The sequence below is a fragment of the Hippoglossus hippoglossus genome, chromosome 12, assembly GCF_009819705.1.
Source record: "Hippoglossus hippoglossus isolate fHipHip1 chromosome 12, fHipHip1.pri, whole genome shotgun sequence".
NCBI lineage: Eukaryota > Metazoa > Chordata > Actinopteri > Pleuronectiformes > Pleuronectidae > Hippoglossus > Hippoglossus hippoglossus.
This window is the reverse complement of record NC_047162.1, coordinates 4,307,447-4,333,556: the sequence shown is the minus strand read 5'-3', so window position 1 is coordinate 4,333,556 and position 26,110 is coordinate 4,307,447. Positions and strand designations below refer to the sequence as shown.

The 26,110-nt window shown below is 41.2% G+C and overlaps 3 protein-coding genes across 14 annotated transcripts in view; 2 read left to right on the top strand and 1 right to left on the bottom strand.

The window, feature by feature from the left end:
- Positions 1 to 359: 359 nt before the first annotated feature.
- btf3 (basic transcription factor 3) lies at positions 360 to 5,339 on the top strand. Of its 3 annotated transcripts, none has more exons than XM_034602701.1 (6): positions 360 to 471; positions 1,729 to 1,797; positions 2,600 to 2,713; positions 2,801 to 3,002; positions 3,949 to 4,005; positions 4,818 to 5,339. In XM_034602701.1, exons 2-6 carry the CDS (start codon positions 1,729 to 1,731, stop codon positions 4,862 to 4,864), a joined length of 489 nt encoding a protein of 162 aa, XP_034458592.1. In that variant the 5' UTR covers positions 360 to 471; the 3' UTR covers positions 4,865 to 5,339. The 3 variants fall into 3 exon arrangements, with proteins under 3 accessions (XP_034458592.1, XP_034458593.1, XP_034458594.1); XM_034602702.1 differs by having other exon boundaries at positions 412 to 534; XM_034602703.1 differs by lacking the exon at positions 360 to 471 and adding an exon at positions 548 to 607.
- Positions 5,340 to 7,032: 1,693 nt separating this feature from the next.
- Positions 7,033 to 11,317, bottom strand: ankra2 (ankyrin repeat, family A (RFXANK-like), 2). Its single transcript, XM_034602264.1, has 9 exons — positions 11,215 to 11,317; positions 9,439 to 9,785; positions 9,175 to 9,333; positions 9,007 to 9,072; positions 8,586 to 8,683; positions 8,351 to 8,476; positions 8,126 to 8,192; positions 7,907 to 7,987; positions 7,033 to 7,100 (listed from the first exon to the last, which is right to left on the bottom strand). The coding sequence occupies exons 2-9, from the start codon at positions 9,728 to 9,730 to the stop codon at positions 7,045 to 7,047; spliced, it is 945 nt and encodes a 314-aa protein (XP_034458155.1). The 5' UTR covers positions 9,731 to 9,785; positions 11,215 to 11,317; the 3' UTR covers positions 7,033 to 7,044.
- Positions 7,115 to 26,110, top strand: part of arhgef28a (Rho guanine nucleotide exchange factor (GEF) 28a) — a 56,389-nt gene continuing 37,393 nt past the window's right edge. For 7 of the 10 annotated variants that reach the window (XM_034602255.1, XM_034602260.1, XM_034602262.1 and 4 more), the window contains exons 1-2: positions 14,818 to 15,081; positions 18,936 to 18,990. In XM_034602255.1, coding sequence (XP_034458146.1) covers positions 18,958 to 18,990 — 33 coding nt within the window. In that variant the 5' untranslated portion in view covers positions 14,818 to 15,081; positions 18,936 to 18,957. Of the gene's footprint in view, positions 7,122 to 14,765; positions 15,082 to 18,935; positions 18,991 to 26,110 lie in introns of those variants that run through there. The other 3 variants (XM_034602253.1, XM_034602254.1, XM_034602263.1) reach the window with 3 other exon arrangements.

Here is a 26,110-nt window from a genome sequence, read left to right as displayed (position 1 = left end):
CTGACTGCTGCAGGTCGCGCTCTATGCCTGTTTATTCAAATGTATTAATATTGAACATACCACGTGTCCAAAATGTACCAAGTTTGACACTGCACTTCATTGGGCCATTGACAATACACATTCTACGTGTGGAGCTGATAAGAAGAAGGGTTCGTGTGATTTGCCTTCCACATACAGACAGAGACACACAGGCAGATGTTTGTGGTATTAGCAGGTAGATAAAAAATGATAATGATCATATGCATGTATAATATAAAAATGCACGTGGGGGGCAGCTCAGAAACATGTCCATATCTAACATGAACCTTCGCCCATTGATTGATGGGGGTTGTTAAGGTGTTACCTGCAAGTATTGACTCGGGGCAGCAGTGTCCCAGGGGCTGGCCTGCTCTTTTTGGCCCTACGTCACTTCCTCCCTCCTCTCTCTCGCTTCCATCTTGCTCCCCGCATGTGTCTGCTGTTAGTTTACAGGTCAGTGAGGAGCTTTCAATACCTTCTTCCCTGCACCGTTCCCCCCCGAGCCCACGGCCAGAGGTAAACGAAAGCCTTCCCTCGCCGGACGGCTGAGGTCCGCCGCGGTGCGAGGCTAATCCCGCTGACAGTGTGTGTGTGGCTGCGACTGACAGGCCGTCCTCGGGCTCACAGTTAGCTCCGAGGCTAGCCCAAGTTAGCCTGCAAGTTGGAGGCTACCGGAGCTAAAACCGCACCTTGTTTCTGCGCTGCGGTTTGCTTCAATTAGTCAGCAACTGTTAGCTCGAACCCCCCCCCCGACGTTAGCTGCGGTGCTGTTAGCTCGTTGCGTTTCTTCTTCATCTTGTTGTTGTTGAGCCTCCCTCGCCTGTTGTCCACAACACAAGACAGATGAGTGAAAGCGTTAGCATGTTGCTAATTAAATAACAGCCCATTTGACTGTTATTCTGACAGCAACGTCTCGCTTGTGTCGATTCAACGCACACCGTTGATCACTCTGCTCCCTGTGTGTGTGTGTGTTTACATGTGTGTATCGTTCAAATAGCATTGGCCTCATTTCTCCTCATCTCTTTGCACCTTGCATGTCATTGGGATGCTGCCAATTTCCCACGACTTGAGACCTTTTTTGTTAGCCAAGTTTCACAGTGATTATATAAATCTGGATTGTAAATATTTGTGATCTGATTCAAATATAGAACTGTTGATAATCTATTTACATTCAAAGTACTGTTCATAATTCGCCTACACTTTACAGTGTTGCAGCGATGGACAGCTACACCAGGTTTCTATCGTCTCCTGGATTGATCTCTCATTACATTTTGTGAACTGAAGTCTTTGTCTGTAGACTGGCGAGATCACTCTTTGATACACTGTGCAGTTTTTACTCTTATAGGTTGGATTTAATGTTTTGGCAGATTTGGGTTTATCCTTGTTGCATGTTCATCAGTAATCTGATCAGTGTATACATAATCACAGAAACAGCATCAGTGTCAGCATCAGCCCCCCCCACACACACACACACACACCCACACACCCACTATCCATGTCTGCTTGCTGTGTGGTTTTGAGAGTATAGTTGTCGTTTGCAGGGCTCATTGGCATCAGAGTGAATGAATTTGTGGTAGTCACTGTTACTATGTAAACAGTAGACTAGCAATGAAGCTGGTTAAGTTTCAGGGAAACCTGGAGGCTGCCAATATGAATATCAGCTGTGTTTTAAGATGCTAACATAATCATGTATGTTCTGTCTTTTTCCAGATGAAAGAAGCAATTATGAATCAAGAAAAACTTGCTAAACTACAGGCACAAGTCCGCATCGGTGGAAAGGTAATACAAAAAATAATTAAGTATTCACTTTCTTGATACTTTAAGACACTGACAACAGAGTCAAAACAAATTTCCACAGATTTTATTATACTGCAGTGTTTCCCCTATAATAATTTTGCAGCGGCAGTCTACCACAAAATTATCACCACCCTTGTTTCAGGATCAGGGCAGACACACATTATGAATCTGGTATCCTTGTACAGTGCTGTATTACCCTGCTGCATGTCCTCCCTCCTCACTCCCAGGCAGTGAGGAGGCAGACACACACTCCAGACAGGAGAGAAGTTCTTCCTGCAGAGTATGATACAACGCGGTGGCCCACTGCCAAGATAAAATCCCAGGGGAAACACTGAACTTAAATAAAAACCTGGAAAAACAAATGCTCTAACTGACAAGAGATGGCCGTATTACTGCTGTATGTGTGAATGAGAATTTAGATGCTTTGCAGGACTATGCAAATGTCTAAGAATATTAATCTAGTGAAATGAGATTTAAGCTCATTTAGAGCAGCACTGTACAGTGAAAGCTCTGAGGACGTTTATAGCTTGTTTCTATGACAACCTGCAGTTTTATCTCTTGCATCAAAGCAGCAGTGTACCTTTTGTGTACAGTCTTCACAACACTGTGTACTGAACAGTGTACTGTGGGCCAGAGAGTGAACTATGATAAATAACAAACAGCAGACCTTGGGCCAAAAAGGTACAATATCTAGAATACATGTTATATTGAATCGAAACGATCTAATAGAGCGTTTTAAATTCCCTGTATTTAATCAAATATGTTTTTATCAATGTCTTCTTAGGGTAGTGCTCGCAGGAAGAAGAAGGTTGTACACAGAACAGCAACCGCAGATGACAAGAAGCTCCAGTTCTCCTTAAAGAAACTTGGTGTCAACAACATCTCCGGTATTGAGGAGGTAATTCTGAACCTTTGTCTCAAGTCTTGTCCCACTGTGATTTAAGGTGAACGTGTTTTCACCTGTGTTTGTTTTGACCCGTTACAGGTTAACATGTTCACAAATCAAGGAACAGTCATCCACTTCAACAATCCCAAAGTGCAGGCCTCCCTCGCCGCCAACACCTTCACCATCACTGGCCACGCTGAGACCAAGCAGCTGACAGAGATGCTGCCGGGCATCCTGAACCAGTTGGGAGCAGACAGCCTGACGAGCCTCAGGAGACTCGCAGAGGCCCTGCCCAAACAGGGTCAGTGGCCTATGACACTACCGCAACATCCACACTACTACAATTTCGTTTGAAAATGTATCAACTCTGCTACGGCTATGCCTGGCGTCCACACTGCACCTGAGTTTTAGAGCCGCTAGAACAGACGTTTGAGAACGCTGCTAGTCCGGTTCATTTTGAATACTCCAGCACTGCGTCTGGATGGTTAGAAACAGATGTTTGGAAACAGTGATGTATAACCTCACGACTGCTTTCTGATCGGGTCTTTCCGTTTACAACGTAGCCTTTGCACATTCGTCCGGCTCCTGTCACATGACCCCTTACCGGAATCAAACTAACGGCATTAGCCTCGGCTACCAGTGTAGAACGCAGCATGGATCATCAATTGCAAGCGTTGCTGACTCTTTTGTCTTTGCTAACAGCTGTTGTGCAGTTAAATCCTTCTTTTTACAATGTTGCAACTGCTGACGTGTAGGAGACGAGTTCGGTATTTCAAGCTCCTCAATGACGAGCTATTATTCGAGCTGCGATTTGCCACAATTCTTCATCTAACAATGAAGTGCTTCTTGTGTACCGCCAAGTGTATGGGAGTTGTCACCTGATATGCATTTTCAAGCTTGTTAGTATGGACAGGGATTAAAACTGATACAGAGTCTAAACGCTTGTGCAGACAGAGATTGTTAAAGTCGTATGGATTGAGCCTTAAACTTATTTAACATGTTGAATTGCATTGTAGCATGCAGTAGAACACAATGTAGTGAACGTCAGTGTGGAAAAGGCTCCTCAAATCCCTGATATGGACACACACATGCCCCCACAGTCTCACTATAGGTTCATATGTGTAATTTCTGTTTGGTCAGAATTAGAGACGTGAGTCCTGCCCTCAGGACCTGCAGCTTGATTATTTCTGCCAGACATTAAAACTGCTCTTGAAGTTTCTCACAGACTTTTTTTTCTGCTCTCACAGCTACAGATGGAAAAGCACCGATTGCAACAGTAGAGGAAGAAGACGACGATGTTCCAGGTGAGCGCAAACACGTCCCACTTGTGTTTAAATCCAGTTGTCTATCTGACTCACAATAAATATCACTTCAAAATGTCTTAAGTAAAATCTGGTTGCCTTGAAGTCTTGCTCTGAAATTCTCCTTCACCCATTATTGCAGGAGATTTGTTCTCCCTCAGTTAAATGATCATCAGTTACTTTAGACGATCGTGCAATGCAGCTTTTGGTTTGAATCTTATCGTCATTGTTTATAATATCTTAAGATTCCGTTTGCTTTTCTTTGGTGATGAAAATGGCCCAAACACATGAGGATGCCATTACAATAATCTCAGCTTTTCCCAGGACCTCTCTCTTCTCCGACTTCTCACTAATGTAACAAACGATTACACGTGTACTCAGCAATAGGAGCATTCAAAGCCTGATGACACAGGGTTAACAGCCATAGCCATCATGCTGTTATTGGCGTTAAGTTTCCTTTTTGTTCTCTCACTGAAGGTGCATGTTTACTCAGACCTTTTGAATTGTTTCCATTTGAACCCTCGACTCTTGGCGGCAAAACTCAAGAGACGCAGATTTCTGAGTAATTTTGCACCATAATTTTTACAGCTGTTTTCAGTAACTTTACTGAAGTACTTTCAAGGGCCTCATGTGCTGAGCACATTGCCGTTTAAGTGGAAGTGGGAAAGATATGCAAAGCAGTGGGATTGCATTACATCTAGTATCATGTTTCAGATAAATGCACTTTTCCTGAATTGTGCTCTGGCACCTCTGAGAGTCATTTGCCTTTTCTCTCTACTTCAGTCAACTTACAGCCAAATCTTTTGTTGTTTCAGATCTGGTGGAGAATTTTGATGAAGCATCCAAGGATGAGGCTAACTAGAGGAAATGGGACATCCCGGAGTGTCAAAACTTGACAGGACCATGTGGGCACAAGATGTTTTAATGTCTACTTTGAGAGGTGGAAAGTTAATAAATCACCAGAGAAGATGTGAAATCCGCCAACTTTTGGTTGTGAGCATTCTGTAATATGTGCAACACCTGGGCAAATTACTTACGTACTCTTAAGTCAATTATTTTTGATTAACTTTTTAGATTAGTACTCTGAAGTATTAAACACAGGGGTAGCAGTATTTAAGCAGGAGGTATTTTAGTACTCATTCCACCTCTTTGCCACCAGACTCTCCAAATGCTTGTTGTGCTCTGTGGTCCAGTCAGTGATTGTGTATAAAATGTGGTGTTTCAGGCTCATGCTGTGCATCTGTTTCCTCCATGTTACTGAACCTTAATTCTTTGTGGCCTCGTTAAAACCACAGTATCTGGAATAAAACTTTGCTACTGTCAATAAATTGACAAAACGACTGTTATTTGTTCATTCAAGTATCATAGTTGGAGTACTGTAGTTGTCCCTCTGTAGTTGGTCAGCATGCTGCAAGTTTGCAAGTTCATCTTTGAGAAGTTAGTTTGCTTCAACATGAAGTTTTGTTGAAGGAGCATTTTACCATAAAATCACCTATTGGTAAAATAGAAAAGACAATGATTTTTTTTCCTCACACTGCTTCTGTCACGACTGCATCATCAGATGTAATTTAATCAATAGAACCCAACCTGTAACATTAAAGAACTTGCTGGCCCATTTACCAACATTCATTGTGCCAGAGATTTAAATCCCAACCTTGACAACCCATTAACTATCCCTCTGGTTCCACCATGACACCAGTGTCTCAAATAGTGGGTGGATTCTACACACATTCATGCCCTGTTCAAGATGAACTGGAATAACTTTAGAATTTAGTCCCATACTGTGTTTTATCACCACACCAGATTTATGAAGACTATAAAATAACCCTTGGCGGTCTGTATCAAACAGATGGACTTTGTTTCATGCCAACATGCTGAACTGAGATGGTGAACATGGGAAATGTAACCAGATACATTCAGCAATGGCTTAATTCCTAAGGCCAACTTTCAATCAAGACAAACCAGGCAGAGCCAGTGAATTGACTGGTTGCTGCTTCTGAGATGTTGGGAAAATAAAAGTTTTAAATAAAAACTGCTGGAATTACATAGTGACTTTTTAGCAATAACGTATAGTGAAAGGAAGCAGGATGAAATATATTATAATAACTCCAAGTATTTTTAAACTTTTACTATCTCAGCTATTTTATTCATATCAAGCATAGACACGTTTTGTGTGTTTTCTTTTCTCCCCATGACAGCGACCTGTATGTTTTATAAAGATCTTTTAATTAAATAACTTCAACATACAGCAGCAAACAGCACCACAATAACCACGTGGGACATTTAAAACAAAGTTATAAAATAGACAACATGCCTGGACATTAGTATTACTATACAATGAAACAAATGGGAGTTACAACAATACGAGAATTTTATCACATTACAACACATTGTTTTAACTTTTCAAATAAATAAACCAAGTACAAACGACACGAGGATGTTCAGAATCAACAGAAAGTTCAGCAGCCTCATGAAAGCTCACCGTCTGTGCCACGTGCATTTCAGTCTGTAGGAACATATTTTCAATCTCATCCTCGGGAAATACGCTCACTATGAAAACCAGTGAGTTTCAACATGAACCAAACCAACAATAAAACTCTGTCACAATTGAAAATTCTTCATTATTTAGTTAATAAGTTAATAAAAATATCCCATATTATAAAGGAAGTCAAAACAGAGCCACCATGCTTAGCTGAAGAACAAATAAACCTGCTCTCCACTGCTTATTTTGGCAGCACACTACTGGTGGAGTGCTGTGCATGCTGGGCTGTAGACAAGAAGTGAACTATGCATTTAGTTTTTGGAAATCCCTCCATGAATCCTGCTAAGATTTGCAACTCCATATTCAATGTGAAGTGTTGAGTTTGAAAGGTTCAAATTGATAATTCATACAGCACAAACCTTCATGAGCATCATACACGATAAAAATTACGCTGACGTGATGCAAATGCTGTTGATGGAACAAAATATTCCTGTTGGCTGATGACGTGGGCGTGCTACATGACTGTCCAGAGACCAGTGATGTCCCTCGAGTGTCCCAGTTCACTCTCTGATTCCCATCAGTAACTTCAGTAAGTGTGCCTCCATCACCTGTTGAACTAAACAGAGAAACATACAGTGTGTTATTGTGCGTCATGTCAAAGGGGAAACCTGTTGCAGAGGAGAGTGACTGTGATATCTTAGCTGCAAATTTTACTCTCGGAAATGGAAGCTTTGTCAACAACTTGTTTTCTGCTCCGATCGAAGTGAAGTATTTGCCTCGTTTAAAAAGCTGAGCAGGAAATTAAATACACATTCTCTGATTGTTTAATGTATTTTTTCTGACTGTCTTGTAATTATTTCATGAAGATATCAGAGCGATAGGATTAGTTTAGGTGTCCAAAAAGTGTAATACCTCTACCAAGGACTTTTAGTTTTCACCGCTGTCTGTTTGTTGGTTTGTATGTTTGTTGTAAGCAAGAGAAACATGGTGGAGTGATGCGGTATGGGATAGGGCAGTTTTAGACAGTGAAAGATTCGTGGATCTTGACGAAAACAAATCTGGCACATTTAGGGAACTGATATTTATGAGTGTGTGAAAATTTGTTCAGCTAGATTGGATTTAAGGAGGCTGTTGTGCCTCAGTGGAGGTATGCACTCTTCTGAGATCCATTCTAGTTTTTGAAAGTATTTTATAACCTTTTTTGCTCTGAGGTCAAATCTATCTTTAGTCTGTATAAACCAACTGTGGTGAGGAATCATGACACTTTGTTTCAGGGGATCATGAGACCGTTCGATAGCTCAATTGGAATAGAATAGAATTTTTGACAGAAAGAGAGAAGGTACATGTGAGACACACAGACTGTGTGTACCCTCACGTCTTTTAGCCCTCAAGCTCAGACTATATGTTTATCTTTTTACATACCATTCCGGTGGCCCATAGCCACAGCCATGTCCATCGCATTGAACCCAGAATCCGACTCTATGGTAGGATCTGCACCACTCTCTGCAAGACATACAAATGTACATGAAAATAAGTATTGTCCTTCTTAATGTAATGTATATTATGTTTCTTGTTAGACAAATGTTAATACAGATGGATAATGGCCAGAGGTGTTACTGTCATCAAAAGACTTGTCCTCACCTAACAGGATTTCAACACAGCGCACATGGTTGCCATGGACAGCGTACAGCAGAGGGGCTCCTCCATTCTGAAACCCACAGAGGCAACATCACTACAAGACTGACGTTGATACCAATATTTAACGCTGACTACAAAGTAAGTGAAATATCTCCCTTATATAATAGTTTTATTGTCATATTCAACTTAACCAGGTCCAGTGAACATAAAAAACGTTAGTATTCTTACCCAGTCATATTCGTTGACATCAACACCACAGTCGATGAGCATCTTCACGATATCAGTGTATCCCTTACTGCAAGCCAAAGACAATGCACTCTCCCTCCCTTTGGCCAGGACGTTGGGGTCAGCGGCCTACAGCGAAGAAGGACACAGAAGGAAAACCAGTTAATAAATACAGCTGTAGCTCTGATGTAATAAAACCATCAGATCTGAGTATTATGGGAAGATCATTTTTTCATACATTTTGGAGCAGAAACTCAACAACAGCGATTTGTCCATGTGCAGCTGCCCACATCAGGGGAGTGAAGCCCTCCTCATCTTGGTGATTGATGACAGTCTCTATCAACACGACACATAAAAAAAACATGAAGACTTCATATACATACCTACCATTAGCACATTCATTATCAATATATACATGTTGAAGTGGGTGGGGCTTATCCCAGCTGGCACTGGCAGACATGTAAAATATTTAAAATAAAGATCGAACTTCATGTAGAACTAGAACCATAGAAAAGTACTTATTCTGTGGATTCAAAATAGTTAATAGACCATATACTGTATTAACATATACACTCTCTCTCTCTCTCTCTCTCTCTCTCTCTCTCTCTCTCTCTCTATATATATATATATATATATATATATACCTGAGGACTGCCTACCTTGTTCAATCCTGCTGGCCAGAAACACCATTTCTCCTTGGGCTGCCAGCTGATGAATGGACAAAGCTGAGAGGAAATGTGTGTATCGATTAACGTGGATTAATGTGGACTTGATTCATTTTAAATAAAATTGATAACGAATTAAGTCAATGCAACGATGCTACTTACAATGAACCAGGAGAGGTGTGGAAGAAACCTCATTGCCGCGGTGTTTGTTGGTGAGGGTGGTGGACTGTTTGATGGGGGAGAAGTGTTTGGTGGTGGATGGTGTGTAAACATGGCGCACTTGTATCCCTGGCGAGGGTGAGGTCTGGATATTGCACTCAGCTGAAGGAGAGGGAAGACTCATATCAGTTACAGCCTTTTCTCACAAGATAACACCAGTGATCGCTTAAAAAACTGATAGACAAGGTTCCGCCTCTTCCTTCTTACCTTTGAATAAAACAGAAGCCACCTCCAGATCGGAGTTCACCTGGTCCTGGATGTTCTTGCTGTCTTCTTCGTTAAGCGACTTGACAAATCTTGAGCAGACGTTCATGTCAAAGCGGTTGGGCAGGATGAACTTGATGCCCATGGCCACATTTTGGGTGCCTGGGTCATCTGGGCTTGTGCCTTCAGTCTTGATGGCACTTAAGTCTGGCATCACGCAGATCCCCTCCATGTCCTCAGGCCCCATGGAACACTCTCCTGTGCCATCCGAGGCTGACACGCCGCTGCTGTCCATCCTCTGATCACTCACGGAGCCGTCACACTGAGGTTAAACTGAAGCCACTGAGCGCCTGAAATGCAGAAACACTTAAATATGAATCTATGATTAGATCCCAAGTAGGGTTGCAAAATTCCGGGAATATTCAAAGTTGGAAACTTTCCATGGGAATTAACGGGAATATACGGGAATTAACGGGAATAAACTGGAAATTGTGTGGGTAATTTATACTAACTGTATTTACCTTGTCATATACAGACATAAATATAAACATTTTGTTTTGTCATAAGCTGATTTGAGCCCTGAGGAAACTTTGGGCACTTGACTATATGCTTCTGCATCTTTGTGGCATTCTTAACATAGGTCTTTGCACAGTATTTGCAAATGTACACAGCCTTTCCTTCTACATTGGCTGGGGTGAAATGTCTCCACACATGAGATAGTGCACGTGGCATTGCTCTGTAGAATAAGATGAGAAAAAAAGCTTGTAAAAAACACTAATGCAATGCCAGAGATATAAATAGTTAGCTAAACAATTGGAATCGTCTTTAAAAATATTTTACAATTGATGGATAAATGAATAGAAATAGGCTAGATGAACAGATGAACAATCCTCAATCAGCATGCTAATATATTTTCCCCAGTAATATCATCAAAACTTACCTGACTAGTCCTTGGGCTAATGCAGTAGTGTGGCCTAAATAGCCCTGCTGTAGTGTGCAGGATGCTGGGATGCCAGGATGCGTGTGCTACATCCATATCTTTAAAATAGAGTTTTGAATGACGTTTTTATTGCTCAGCATTTAATTTGCGGTAACATTTTTTTTTCAAAATTCCCAAAATTCCCGAGCTTAACTTCCCATGGAAAGTTTCCGGAAAGTTTCCGGAAATTTACCGGAAATTTTCCGCCCCTTTGCAACCCTAATCCCAAGCAGCCATTCACGCTAAGCCAAACACAAGAGGATGCAATAACTGTGAAAGTGCACACCTTATATTCCTATTTTATTCATATTCCTACCAACCTCATTACATTGTCTTTAAATGCAAACAACTACTGCAACTTTGCACACTTGTTCATAGTTTATCATCTATCATTTAGTCTCTTGTTTAGACGCTTATTCGTTGTTCTATTATATTTACTACTTTACTGTGTATTCTAGTACTTTATTGTGTATCATTTACTTACAGTACGTACAGTTTTAGTACATTTTATGTTTATTACATTCTATTTTGAGCTATTTTTATTATTTGCATCTGTTTGATTGCTACTTCGCTCTATGTGCAGTGCCCTTGACTTGCTGCTGTCACACAATAATGTCCAGATTTGGGATCAATACAGTACATCGATCTATCTATCTATCTGTTAGCTGTCAGTTAGCATGCTAGCTATCGTAACCTTCCATCAGGGACACTAACTCACTGACTGAACTCTAACATTGACACACATAATGTCTACAGACGTCTATAAAAGCCTTTTGTTCAGAAATGAAAACACAACTCACTCGGTAACACATTGTTTTTCTCTGATATCTGTTCCTCGGCTGTCGGTGTTTGTGTACATGTGCGCATGCGCAGTTGGTGGCGTCCACAAAGACGTCCGTCCACTATTAACCTCCCCCCGTTGTTTTCCTTTTTAGTTCCGGAGCCTCGAAATCATGCTGATACTCAAACTGATATAAAAAGCTGATACTACACTGGTATACTTCTTTATTTATCTACAAAGAATTAATCTTATACAAACAAAATGCATAATCTGGATGTCACAGTAGGTTTGTACAAGTTTCACTTATCTGTAGTTTTAAAACATATTAATTTACACACTGTTTTGATAATATCAGTGTGGACTTGGTAAAAAAAAAAGAAATTCAAACGCATATACTACGCCATTGTTATATATAGAAAATGACACAAAAGTTGTCCATGGAAAGTCTTACAAAAGGTGTTCTATAATCTATATATCTCAATTTTTATTTGACTTTGTTTTAATGTGACTGTCGAAGACCTAAAGTTAGTGATTTACTAATGATGTGATTAGGCTCTGCAGGATAAACAGTGTAGAAGTCCCTGTAGTATTTATCCAATTTACTCTAGTCCTAAATACAATGATAATAGATAGATAATGTATTATGTAGGCTGTGATTATATTAAACAATCTAAAAAATCTGTTTATATATAAACACTGAACAATTTTATGAGAAGAGAACAAAGAAAATATAGTTTTGTTGCCAAACTCAACCGCTCAGTCCCGATTTAAAGACCGTTTTATGTTATCAGTGTGTTTGAGAAAACACGTGAGGGTAAAATTATTGAATAAAATGTTTGATTATGGCTGTGCTGAAAGAGGAGCCTTCTGTTTTTGTATTTTTGTGCAACTTTGTTTATTGATATTTGTCCATCACACCATCAGGCAGTTCAACAGGCAGACAGGGAGGTCATTTAGTTTCTTATTTGTAGTCTCTAATCAGGAGGTGAAGGGCCGTGGCTATTCCACCACGGTGCTCTGATGACACCAGGGGGTCTAGGGATTTAAAAGCTTCCCGAGTCAGCAGCAATGAGACGCAAAGATCACATGTAACTATGGTCTCGGCCGCCTTGTTTTGACAGTGTGTGAGTCTCAATGTGTGCAGTGAAATCCACAGTGTGCTGCTCTCACTACCTGCAGGACGCCAGGATCACATGCACTGAAAACAACAAGTCCAGATTTCTTAGATCTTACCCTCTCTGGACATCCCTTGAATTTTGCAGCATAGAAAAAACAAATGTGAGATTAAAAATGAACCATGTGGAATGTTATATGGAGAACTTCCACAAGATGGCAGAACTGTGCGTTCACTCACTTTCTTATTTACTGGTACACTTGTGCCAACAGATGGCACCACAGTCTCAGAGGTTATAGTTGCAGTACAAGCAGTGTTTGTGGGTTTTCTTCATCTCCAAAAGGGCCTTTAACCCTCTCATCACCTCATTTAAGCAAGACAACACTGTCCGGGTGGAACCTGTTGGATTAACTCAGCTTGCTGACTGTGTTACAAAGTGCTGCGTGCCAGTGTTGTTGTAGCCCGTCAGCTCTGACATCATTTAAGATGTGTAATCTGTAGCTCATTATCAGTCAGTGGGATAAGTCTGGGAGCAGGAAGGGTGGGAAAGTTGTCCTCTCGTTTCCTGTTAACGTCACATGTCTGTGTCTTCTGTTGTCTGGTTAGAGTTACAATCCAATTGAGAGAAGGACGATTTTCAGAGGAAACAGAGGAACATTAGGAATGAAAGTATTCCATGTAAAGTGAACACTGGTATAAAACAGTGCTGTGATTCCCCCCTGAATGCACAAGTCATTTATACTTGACTTTTCACATCTTTCACTGCAGTTACATTATATTAGTAGTAATATATTTGTGTCACGCTGAATGTCAATGCATAGTACTACTGTCACATTACAGTAGTTATACGTGTATTAAAGGTAAAGCGCATAGAAATTATATGGAAATAATTCTCATATATTTACATAGGGAGTGGGTTTGCCATGTTGCACCACCGTGTTTCTACAGTAGCCCAGAATGGACAAATCAGTGAGAGATCGCCTTTCGCATTTGTACATTGATGCAACAGCCTGAATTACGACAGATAAAGAAGAGCCGTCACCCTTAAAGTGATCCCATGTACAGGATAATGATCGATGAGAAAACATAGCTGAGGCCAATTTGAGAGGAGTCACAAAGGAACTTTCCAGAGTAAGATAAATGAAGGTTGAATAAAATTAGTTTGTAGCATTTTATGAAATGTAGGATCCAGCATTATTAGAGCTTGACCCATTTCACTCAAAGTCAAGATTTTGGTCTCTGCTATTTGTGACAAAAAAATTGATTAAGTGACAAAACAGCATATCCAATCCATACGTTTGCATTTCTGTGTTATCTCTTCATATATGCATGTCAGCTCTGTTATGAGTAAAACTAAGTTCCATAAATATTATAGATATAATTTAGTTAATAGAAGGAAAGGTATTAAGCAGAGTATTATTATATAGGCTTATTGGCTGATTGTTATTGATGTAGATGTATGAGGTTTAGATAGAGCTAATTTTATATACTATATATACTGTTTAACCAATACAAATAAATCATGATTTATATGTTGAGCTGTAAAATAAAAGGAGTGAAGTAGAAATTACAGTATTGCCCACTGAAATGAAGTGGAGTTTCAATATTAGGTATCAGGCTATAAAATTAAAATAAGGTTTAATTACCTTTAAACATAATTGTACTTCAACAGGTTCAAACGTTGCAAGTATAATTAATACACAACTGAACGTAAATGAAAGTGGTGTCAATCCTTCTTGTCTCTAAGTGGAGGATATTAAAATGACAAATTACAGCTAGAAGTCACTTACTAACAATACTAAAAGCAAATCAGACTATTTGTTAATTTCTTTATTTTCCAAGAATTGTGTGTAAATGTTGGACACATAATTTGCACCTCTATGTAAATTGTGGCCTCTTTATGGGCTCTGATTTAGATCTGCCACTGCAACTGACTCCATGTTTCCCCCACTAACACCATGAAGTGCTGCGTTGATGTGGCTTTAGATGGAGGGAGGGAGGGATGGATGGATGGATGGATGGATGGATGGATGGATGGATGGATGGATAGACAGATAGACAGACAGACAGACAGACAGATAGATAGATAGATAGATAGATAGATAGATAGATAGATAGATAGATAGATAGATAGATAGATAGATAGTTAGATAGTTAGATAGATAGATAGATAGATAGATAGTATAGCTTAAAACGCACATACATGGTCGGACTTAAGCACTTCAGAATTGAGGCTGTAAAGTATAGTTAAAGGGCTGTGCAAATAGTCTACAACTGTCAGTAATAAATACAAACTCTGACCAAAACCAAACATATTGTTAATAGAACAAAGTAATTTCCTGTGAAGGTTGTGCAGGTAGTCCAGAGTTTGTTCATTCTTTCATGAAAAATATACGTAAAAATACATAGAAAACGCATATGCGTACATTAATGCTGATGAGAGCCAGTGTGTGTGTGTGTGTGTGCGCGTGTGTGCGTGCGTGCGTGCGTGTGTGTGTCAGGGGGCTGGCCCACAGAGGGGGCAGGCCGCAGAGAGGGAAACTTCTCCAACGACACCTGCGAACAGACCGCGAGCCGCTTCCCTCCCGGAGCGAGGAGAGACAAGATGAGACGCAGCAGCAATGCGGAATAAAAGCGTCGGAGGCTTTTTCCAGTGATCACGTGAAGGAGGAGAAGCAGCGAGCAGCGGGGGGAAAGTTTCCACGGACCGAAAAGTCTCGATCATCGGATCTGGGTCCTGCGGCGGACCGGACAGAGGGGACACGACAGCAGGTAACGGCTGGAAACTGTAAAACTCCAGATTTCAAACCGGACCGTGAGGAGAAGGACTCTGTGCACGGACACGATCGAGTGTTTGTCACCTGATGTGCATCCGCTGCTTCATCTGTAGCTGCTGCTGGAGGTTTCCTCCAGTTGTTGAGGGGGTTCTTTCTCTCCACAGCCAAAGTGCTGCTCATTGTGGGAACTGTTAGGTTTCTCTGAACATTTTAGGGGTCTTGACTTTCTATGTAAAGTACCTTGAGATAAATAATATTATAATTTGGCGCTATACAAATAAAATAGAAATGCTGCTGCGTTCACAGGTAGAACGTAAGAAGCGAGAGGCATGCCATGTTCAGGGTCCAGGGTCTGCACTCAGGCTTTACACCAACTCTCACTCCTCCGTCGGTGATGGGATCCCTTCACGAATGAATTCATTCCCTGACTGGATTTGATTGTTTCATGCAGGAGCGTCACTGCACGGCGAAAAGCAGCAGAGGTCGTGTGTTGTGCCTGTGGGGTGTTTAAAGGGATAGTTCACCCCAAAAAATGAAAATCCACTCATTATCTGCTCACCCACTATGCCAGCGGAGGGGTGGGTGAAGTGTTTGAGTCCACAAAACGCTTCTGGAGTTTCAGGGGGTGAACGGTGTTGCAGCCAAATCCAATACAATTGAAGTAAATGGGGACAGATTCTTTAAACAGAAAAAAACAACAAAAACAAAACATAAAATGCCTCCATACTGCTCCTGTGGTGTCATCCAAGTGCAGCAGTAACAGCAGCTATCGCGAGTTCTTGAGAGAACTGCAGCAGTAACTAGGAGGAGGATGACAGAGGACATTTAGCCTAAAAACACTGTGTAAATGACGCTGCTTCAATTTGAATTTGAATTTGAATTTGAATTTGGACACTTGGATGACACCACAGGAGCAGTATGGAGGCATTTCATGTGTTTTTTCTGTTGTTTTTTCCTGTTTAAAGAATCTGTCCCCATTTACTTCAATTGTATTGGATTTGGCTGCAACCCTGTTTACCCCTGAAAGTGTTTTGTGGACTCAAACACTTTCACCCACCCCTCCATCCACATAGTGGTCAGTAGATTATAAGTGGATTTTCATTTTTGGGTGAACTATCCCTTTAAGTGCTGATAATGTGTATATACCAACTTTCTAAAGCTAGAAACGGTGGCAGGAGTTTGTTTACACTGTGCTGATAACAGATCACCCATAATAGCTCATGCAGTTCCTGTTCTAAACCTGCCTCTTCTCTTGCTCTGGAGATACTTCAGAATTATTTCTTGTCATTAGTGAGTCCGCCTCAAACAGTTCTACAATATACTGTCACTTTTTTATTGTTTGTGTGCAGGACGTTGTGTGCAGAGCTCTTTATAAACAGTCTGTGGTGCTGATTGAAGTTAGAAAACTCTATGTTCATCCTACCTGAATTATCTGGTAACACCTTTGCATCCCATGATGTCACAGTGACACTGTTGAGCGATTGCGATGCAGCTAATTGTGGCCTCTGTGCTTGTCTCATCATTGCATCGAGCACATTCAAGAAATGAGTAGCACTGCTGTGAAATGTTGCTCCATGCCCAAATATAAGAGTGTGGAGTAAATGAAAGTGTTTATACAAGATGCTGAAAGCGGAAAAACAAGCACATTTTCATACAGCAATCCGTCAAAACCAAAACGTGAAAGGAATTATTCAATCATGCATCACCTGAATAAAAATAGAAATCTAAGGACAACAGGATCAACTTGCTCACGTCTGAAAACATTTTCGTCACATGTACAGAAGTAAAAATGAGTTTCCCTGATGCTTTTTGACAGCATGCGTTGTCTTGTTGTGTGTAATCTCTGTTCTCACGCTCTGTTCTGGAGTGCGTGGCCATCAGCCAGGTCAGGTTTCTTATTCACACTGAACATGTCAGAGGCTAAAGTCAGGCTGAGGACAATGATTGACAAATGCTGTGCAGACTTGAAGAACTCAACCCTAATCTGCGGATTTAAAGACAAGTTGTTACTAGTACGGAGGCTTATTTTGGGTTCATGTTACGTTTAATTTGGCTAATAGACGATTAAAAAGTTGTATTTGAGCTCTGATGGATCCTCTTTATTCTCTTCAGAGTGTGGATTCAGATTGTCTTTAAACCTTACTTAAGCAAAAGCACGAGAGAATATTCATGTTGTGTTGACCTGATGCGTCGTAACCTGCCAATCTAGGACAATGTTTATTCTACAATACGAAATGTTCCTCCTCTAGTTCCACATGTGGCCCCGTTGATATGAGGAGGATTAAAAACAGAGCGAGACGCCCAGGCCTGTGGCGCTGCACTCCTCTATGGATAAGATGTCCTTTGGCCACAATATGACAGTACACAAATGTAATTGTGATATTATTGTGAGATAAACCCTGAGGACACCAGTCAGTGCTTTACAGTATAACGTGACTGGACTTGCTATTGAGACACTGAATCCTGTTGTTGGTGCTGCGTTACTTTACAGGTTCATTTTCACAAAACAACATAATGCTACTAAGATTCAGAAGAGAGTGCCCCCAAACCATTACAATTTTACTTTATATTTATATGGAGTACATTTCAACATATAAAAAAGTAATTGGTTGTGTTTTGTTTATTGTTTTGCTTGTGCTTGAATAATAGTTTATATTGACAACATTGGGTGTAAAGCTGAATCGATTACTAGACAATTAATTGATGAGTCAATTGTTGATCCTGAAATATTTGGACAATTGATTGAGTCTAATTTTCTAGGCAGAAACGCCAAACATGCTCGAGTTCAAACTTTTTCATCATCATGAACAGAATATACGTGGGAAACAAAATAAGATCTCCCCAGGCAAAACCAGACATTAAAATTATTCCACAGCGTCACTTTGTCCTGAAGAACAGTAGTAGAACAGATTAAACACTAGTTATTTTTTTTTAAAAAGTACTCAAAAGTACATGAGAATTTTCCAGTTTTTTCTCTCTGGGCTTCAATGAAACGACAGACATAGAAAATACAGACCAACCAGCCATTTTTTGTGTGTGCTGAGTTTGACAACTGAACCAAAAATACTGTCTTTGCCAGTCACGCCCGACTCAACCAAAGGTGAGGATTTGTTTGAGCAAGTTGTTTCTGCTAAAATCAGCTGTGAGGAGCATCACCATCATCATCATCATTATCATCATCATCATCATCATCACTACCATCTGACATCAGACACCTCGCTAAAGAGAAGCAGTTCCATTTGAACAAAGAGTGTGATATGTGTTTAGCAAAGGATGTCATAGAAACTAAAATGGCCTTGGATAGGATAAAGGTTCCCACCCCTGGTCGAGACAAAGTGCGGCCTGCAGAGCCGATACGGCCGTGCAGCTTTGAAGTCCATGCACTATTCACAGCTGAGAGGGAAGTCACAGGGGATCAGGTGTGTGCAGAAGATACAGTTACTCCTCCCTCCCTTGCTCTTTTCTGCCTGAAGACTCCGACACTGTAGCTGTTGTAGTTTCATCATCCACACTGTTGTTGACCTCACTGACCTCAAGGCTGTAAGCAGAGCGTCATATATGTATCGGAGGGTTTACACATCTCACATCGCTCGCCGTAAGACGGTGAGCTCAGGGGCTGTTGTTAGTTACTTTCAAATAATCATCATTTATTCCTGGAGCAGCTCAGTTCACTGGCTGCAGATGTTTCTCTTGTTTCTGGCTATGAAAGACAACATATATTAGACAATATGACAATATGACAAAAACAAACTATACTTTACTTTCTTATACTATGCATTTAAATGTCAAAAAGTTTCAATTGTTATTGTCCATCATTACATTGTAGTAACGTGATTATTTCCTCTCTAGGTATCTGGTGGATGGGGCGAAAATGGAGGTGAACAGAAGAGAGGTGCCTCTATATGTAAGTGCCTACATGTTTTTGCTTGTGTGATTCTCTCATGTGCTGTTAGTCTTGTCGTGGGGTCTGTTTTTTTTGGGAGTGGTTGGTCGAGTACACGAACCTTGAATCCCTCCTCTGGGTCACTCTAACCCACATTTAGACCCAATCCTGTTTTTTGTTCTCACCAGAATTAGATCACTCCTCAGTCTTTCCCTGCAGCCGCCCCTTTCCCCCCTCTCTCTCTCTCTCTCTCTCTCTCTCTCTCTGTGTCTCAGTCCTGACTCTCCGTCTGTGCACTGGTTGACTGGCAAGCCTTGTGTCGCAGGTGAAACCCAAGCCAGGAGGGTTTCAGTCCCTCGGGAAGCCAGGGCCTTACACAGCCTGTTCACCGACCGACAAGGCCTCCTGAAAGCATGGCTTCCACTGTGAGCATGGGGCCCAGAATAAGAGAATATGGCCATTTGTTTCTTGGCTTTTCTAAGACTACTCACCCAATTTTTCAAATTAAATAAATAAACATTTTTCTTTTGGAAAGTGTGTAATAGAGTTCAGGGTGTGCAGGTGTGTTTGAATTATTGTTTTAAACCTTTTTCTTTGACATAGTAAAACTCTGTTTCGTGCTGGTACTTTCATTTCTTCCTCCTGTTCCCCTTCAATCCTCCGTATCCCCCATCGTTCACCCTCACTCTCTCTCTCTCAGTCTGCCCCTCTCTCTCACCCCTATTCTCCCGTCTGCGTGGAAGCGTGGGTGGGCCAGTCACTGAAGCGTTGCCAGATTTCTGGTAAGCAGAGTGCCGGCTTGTTTTGCTGTGTCACCAGTTTCAGACAGGGGGGTGGGAGGCTCGCTCCGAAACCTTCGCTTGTAATCGCTGGTAGAAGCTGATTGAGGACCGCTCTGAAACCCTGGCATGTGAATCATTGCAGGCTCTAACACACACACACACACACACACACACACACACACACACACACACACACACACACACACACACACACACACACACACCTCTCCATTAGGAGGAAGTGGCGTCTCCACCCTCGAAGGTCACAGCTCAACAGGAGCAACTCTCACTGCTGAATGAGATCCAGATTTCAATGGCGGCCTTTGTGTGGACAAGCCACGGCACACTGCTGCGAAATAAAGGCTGTTATTGTAACACGCCTGGTAAGGTTTTATGGTGCACCTCCACACGTTCAGCACAGTGTGAGACCCACAGGAGATACTGTTAGGCCAGATCAATGGATAAATGGGTGCATTCAATTGCAGGCAGAAAGTGAGGGGGTTTAATGAGGTTTTTATTGCGCCCCAGTGCAGGACTTCATGTCAGAGGGATTCGGTCGTCCAGGTGTGCGCACGACTGGTTGGACGTTTTACAACCCCTCGGTTTCACCCTGCTGTTTTTCAAATTTGCACGGTTTAATGTCTCAGGGATTCTGAAATCAAACCACAGACGAAAAATACAATTTTGGACTCATCTAGCAGCCAAACACACTCCTGACGGAAAATATTCTTTCGAACGTTCATCCCACAGATGTGTTGCACTGTTTGCTTCCCTTTCACTTTCTGTTCAGTTCATCCCAAACCAGCCCCACGAGGTTGTGTTTTCTTTTAAAAATGGCGTTTACAATCTAAAACCAGATTGCGTGCTGGTGTAAACAGGAAGCATTTGGTAGTTTGTTGCAGAATTGTCGCAGATTGCTTGAATAACAACTCGTCTGCTACACATGTGAACAGTTGTATCATTTTAAAACTGCACAACAGCAGTTAGCAAAGACAACAGGGTCAGCAACACTTGATTATCCGTGTTGCGTTCTGTACTGGTAGCCGAGGCTGATGCCGGTTCATTTCTTCCCGGAGGAGGGTCATGTGATAGGAGCCTGACGAATCAGCGCAGGCTATGTTGTGACCAAAAAGACCCAATCAGCAAGTGGTGGTGAGTGTCTACGTCATAGTTTCCAAACATCGCCAATTCTGCCCGTACAGACTACAACGTAGCACCAAAGTTTTCAAAATAAATTGGGGCCAGCAGCATTTCCAAACTTCTTTGTTTTAGCGACTCCACAGCTCCAGAGTAGTGCGAACGCCAGGTGTATTCGAGTTGATGTGTTTTCACACCAAACCGTAGTAATGGGATTGTGGCCTATGTCTGGAGACTGAGCTGCTCCACCACGGTTATTGTGAGCCTGTTATCTCAGTTCAGCACGACGTCATGTTCACTAATGGGGCTAGATTAGCCATATCCTTGTTCTACCATGTTTGCTCAGTTTCCAGTACGGTTTGATTGGGATGCTTATCACATGCTCTTTGCATTAGCAAGGTGTTTTTCTGGGTTTATGATTTTTGTCTCCTCCTTTAAGTGCTGGACTGATTTTGTTTACAATGGTTTTCACATGTTGAACCAACTGAGAACCCCCCCCCCCCCTGCCAGTCAGTGTGTTGATAATCCAGTCTATCATAAAAGAAGAAAACAAAAGCAAATAACAATAAAAGTGACTTTCTCAGGTACTGCAGATCTAAAATATCAACACTATAATAATAAAGTATTTATGAAGTCCTTTTCAAAACAGATCTAAAGAGCAAGACAACAAATCTATAAAATTGACAGATAATGAATACAAAAGAAACTGCACAGATAAAATCAAGAAAGGCTTTTTGGTAGAAGTACCTTTGGATGTACCTCTACTAGTAAAAGAGAAATAAACAAAAGCCTCAGATTAAATAATAATAATAATAATTAAAAAAAAAAGCCTTTTTGGTTTGTTTTAAGACTTGAGAGAGGACAATGACTCTGCCGACCTATTTCCTGATGTGGGTCATTCCAGAACTTTAGGGCCCTGGCTGCAAAGGCTCTGTCCCCTTTTAACCTGGTCTGTGGAACAGTGAGAAGACCTCTGTTCGAGGATCTGAAGCTACGCAGAGGTTCATACGGGATTAAAAGGTCTCAAATATAATCAGGAGCCAGGCCATGCAGTGCCTTTTAAAGGTTTTCAACAATATCTTAAAATCAACCTTAACCTGTGATACGATCAAGCCTCTTGGTTATCGCTTTCAGCAAAATCAAAACAAATTCCTCAAAATCCCAGCACTTCTGGGTATTATTACATAAGAATAAGTCTATACTTGGCAGCGGTCTTCTTTGATGGGAAATGTTTGTGACACCATGCCAGTTCTACTGACGGCCTTTTCTGACATGTACACTCGGTATTAGTATCTCATTTGCACAGCAGATTAAATCGGAGGTATGTGTTTCAGCGCCGTATGAGAACAGGCCCACAGTGCAGTGCTAGTTGTCACACTCGAGACTGCAATGAGACTCTGGTCCACTGACTTTCTTTCAGCTCAGATAGGAGCAGCTAATGCGTCACTTTGAAATGTTGTCGTACACGTTTACATTTGAAAAATACTTTGCTTGATTATTATCCTGCATGTTTATTGGCTGGACGGAACACCTCCAAGTATAAGCTTTTTTCTCAGCCGTCTGTTGCCTTTCGATCAAAGCCATGCTGTGTTACACTGATTTAAAGTGACTCCATCAGTTGTCTTGTTTTCACTGTAATTTTATAAAAGGAGTTGTTGAGGCTTTTTCATAATGAGACAAATAAAACGGCCCCTCGTGTCAGCTCCTTTACAACAGCTCCTCACTACGCCATGAGAAATACTTAATATTTAAAAAAAACAATGCTGTGTCGCTGCTGACGTCAAGGCTGCCGTCTCACTAAGACAACTGACTGTTATTGGAGCTGTTTTTGTTTTTGCAGTGGCACTGATCTTGCTCCCCTGACGTCACCTACGTGTTGCTCTCAAGAGATCATGGCAGAGAGCTGCAGACCTGATGACTGCTGGTTTCCTGGAGACCACAGGCAGGTTTTTTTCCCCCCCGACTGGTCGGACAACAACATGTGGGGATTACAAAATCATGTCGCTGTTGTCATTGGATTGGTTGTTTTAAGGGTAATCGGTATTAAATAGAATACCCGATAATTGTTTTGTCATTTAAAGGTGACCCCTGCACGGCATTGTTGCCTTTTAGATTTATAGTGAGCTCTTCATTAAGTGAGAAACCTCCTCATCTTCCATAATTGACACATTGTGCTTGACCTGAAAACTGCCCATGTGGGAGGCATGAGGAAAAAGCACGAGGTGTTGAATATTTCATTGTCACTGGATAAGGTTGTGTCATGATAACGCCAAGGAGAAAAGGCCATAGATCACATCAGTCCGACATCTTATCACCACCCTGCCACACTCCTTCCTCTTTCCTGAGGCACAATAGATACAGTTTGGATCAAGCAAATTCTCTCTGATCAAATTGTGCTGGTGTAAAGCAATATCATCTGAGGCTGCTGCAGACTGTTGGGACCACGAAACGAGAGCCGGAGCGTCCTCGGAGGACAGAAAACGAAATCAGAAGATATTGGAAAGAAGTGTTCACATATGTTGCGTTGTATTTCATAGACAAATAAATATAAAAGCTGGAAGACAATAGATTGTATACAATAGGACAGGCCGTGGATAAAGCCTCTTGATGCTAATGATTTATCGGAAGGATAATCGGCCCATGGGCAGAGCCACTGGGGCCGTGGCCCCTGGTGAAATCTAATTGGCCTCTTAAGTGCCCCTGTCCTGTCGGAAGACTTTTCTTCTATTTTTATTTTCTAAGCTTTTTTTGAAGTTCACAATGTGCTTGAACTAGGAACAATTTTCAAAATATACTCAATGATATGTGGTTTTGCTCAAAGCTATAAAGCTATAGTAACCAAGGAATGACTTAAATGTGCACCTCACTGAATCAGGAATTGCGCATGGCTGTTAACATATAACTGTGTAATTGTGGCCCCTTTATGGCCCCTGATTTAGAAATATACTGAATTGACCAGATCTCTGTACAAGTTTATGCAAACTATGGCCAAATCCAATTCCTCCATTTCTTAAATGTTAAAATAACTTACTGTAGAAATTACTGTGGAAATGATTCTTCTACTTTTCTAAATGGATTCCTTGTGTCTATATTAGTCTGAAATCAGAATGGCTGCCCAAACCATGGGCCAACATCTAATCTTTACATTATGTGGAAAAACAATCAGTGATAACATTAACAGTGCTAAGTGCGCACTAAGTGGTCCTGCCGCTCACCACTTAGTGCGCAGAAGCTGCAGCTTGAGTCAGACCTCCATTATCACGCTGGACTATAGACTCAAAGAAGCAACTTTTCAAAGCCCCCTGTAGAGTTCAGTGACACAGCGAGTACAAAGGGAGACTGGTGTCAGTGTTAATATTCAGTGTGCATTGCAGACTTTACATTAACCCCATTATTGATTCGTTAACCAGGAGCATATGGCTTTTCCCTAGGAGGTTGTGCGAGAAATCTTTGGCCTGTAATTACATTTTACCCCTGAGTACGTCCAGAATAATTAACATAATGTAATCTCAAGGGAAAGAACAGCAAACGTCAGTCGACATCCCCATCAACCCCAGCCATACTTAGTTCTACTTTTACTTAAAATTTGACTCTGTTCCAAACAGTCTTCAGTATCCAAATCGAGAGTCCTGTTTATTTTATCCAGACTAGTGGCCAAAAAGGAATTATCAGTACTGCTGCAAAACACTAGCAAAAGATAAAGTCATTCGAACCACATGGGGTGAACAACATGGGAAACAGCATGAAAGAATCATCAGGGTGGGAATATTTTCTTGCTGACGTTAGCATTTAGCCCAAAGCGCTGCTGTGCTCGTGTACAGCCTCACCCAGCTGCTATAGCGTGGCTCCTAGTCTTGTATAATAATACTGTCGATTATATTTAATCCATGCACACTCTACACTGTAATTGTCACCTGTGTGTGCTTTGTATCCCCTTGTATTTAGTGAGATTCTGCTGAACTGTTAAGACTCTGGACCACAGCGATGCACAGAGAAGCCGCAAAGAGAGAAACGGCTGCTTTCTTTTAAAACGATAAGATGATGCAGGCACTAAAAATATATTTAAACATGATGGATGCCTCCGCCTAAAGTGCTAACAATAAGAGTGAATTAAGGACGGCCCATTAATCACGAGAGAAAGCCCTTAGCTGAGCACAAGAAAACAGAAGATAAAATTGCACAAGCTTGGAACTTCAAGTATGTGATCCCTCTCGAAAGATACACTCTCTTACAGAGTTCAGTCACCAGAGGAGGTGAACTAAGTCCTGGTTTCTATTGTTAGCACGTCCATATAAACGTTGAGGACAGGATATATTATATATAGATTTGTTTTTTCGTACATAACTGAATACTCACATAACCCTACATTTTGCTATCCTGCAGAAACACATGAGATGCATTGACTACAGTGGGAAACGGAGAGAAAATCTTGACACAACACAAGCTGTGAAATCTAATCTTTCTGCTTGTCTTGCCCTCCATGTCTTCTGTAATCAGTATGACATTTTATTTTTTAATCTTTTCCTATCAAAGCTATTTAAGCTACACGTTATGGACACTCTGTAACACTTATGAACAGATACAAATTTATCCAAACATGTGTTTACAGATGGAACATAAAGATGAACCTGTATGATATCGCTGAGTGGTTTTGTGTGTCCTTATTAATTTGTTTTACTTGTTTATTTTCCTTTTTAATAAATTTGATTTCTCTGTTTCGTCCGTCTGTTTTAAGCATTTCTATCATTTCCATGTTCAAGTACAGACCATAATATCGATAGCTGTTCTACCATAAGATACTTGTCACATGCTGTAAATGTTTCAAAATGCAAATTAAGTGTTAACCATTAAAAAGAAAGATGAACCTGTTGTCTAAAGGCAATCGTGAACAGTAAAAGGCAACCGAATTTACACCAGAGTGTCACTCAGTAGAGCCCACACCTCCGCCAAGGCCCATCAGTCCCCTTATGAAACTACATTTAAATTCACTAGATCTCGATTTTTATTTGGATCCGCACTTTTTTGCATTGTATTGGATTCTTTCCTGACCCGTCACATCTTTCCACCAAGTTTTGTGGTAATCTGTCCTGTAGTTTTGGCCTAATCCTGCCAACTAAGGCACAAACAAGCAAAGAGACGCTGGCGAAAACATAATGTCCTTGGCGGATGTAATAACTCACCCGACAGGAAAAGAACAAACCCTCATAAACAAAGTAAACACC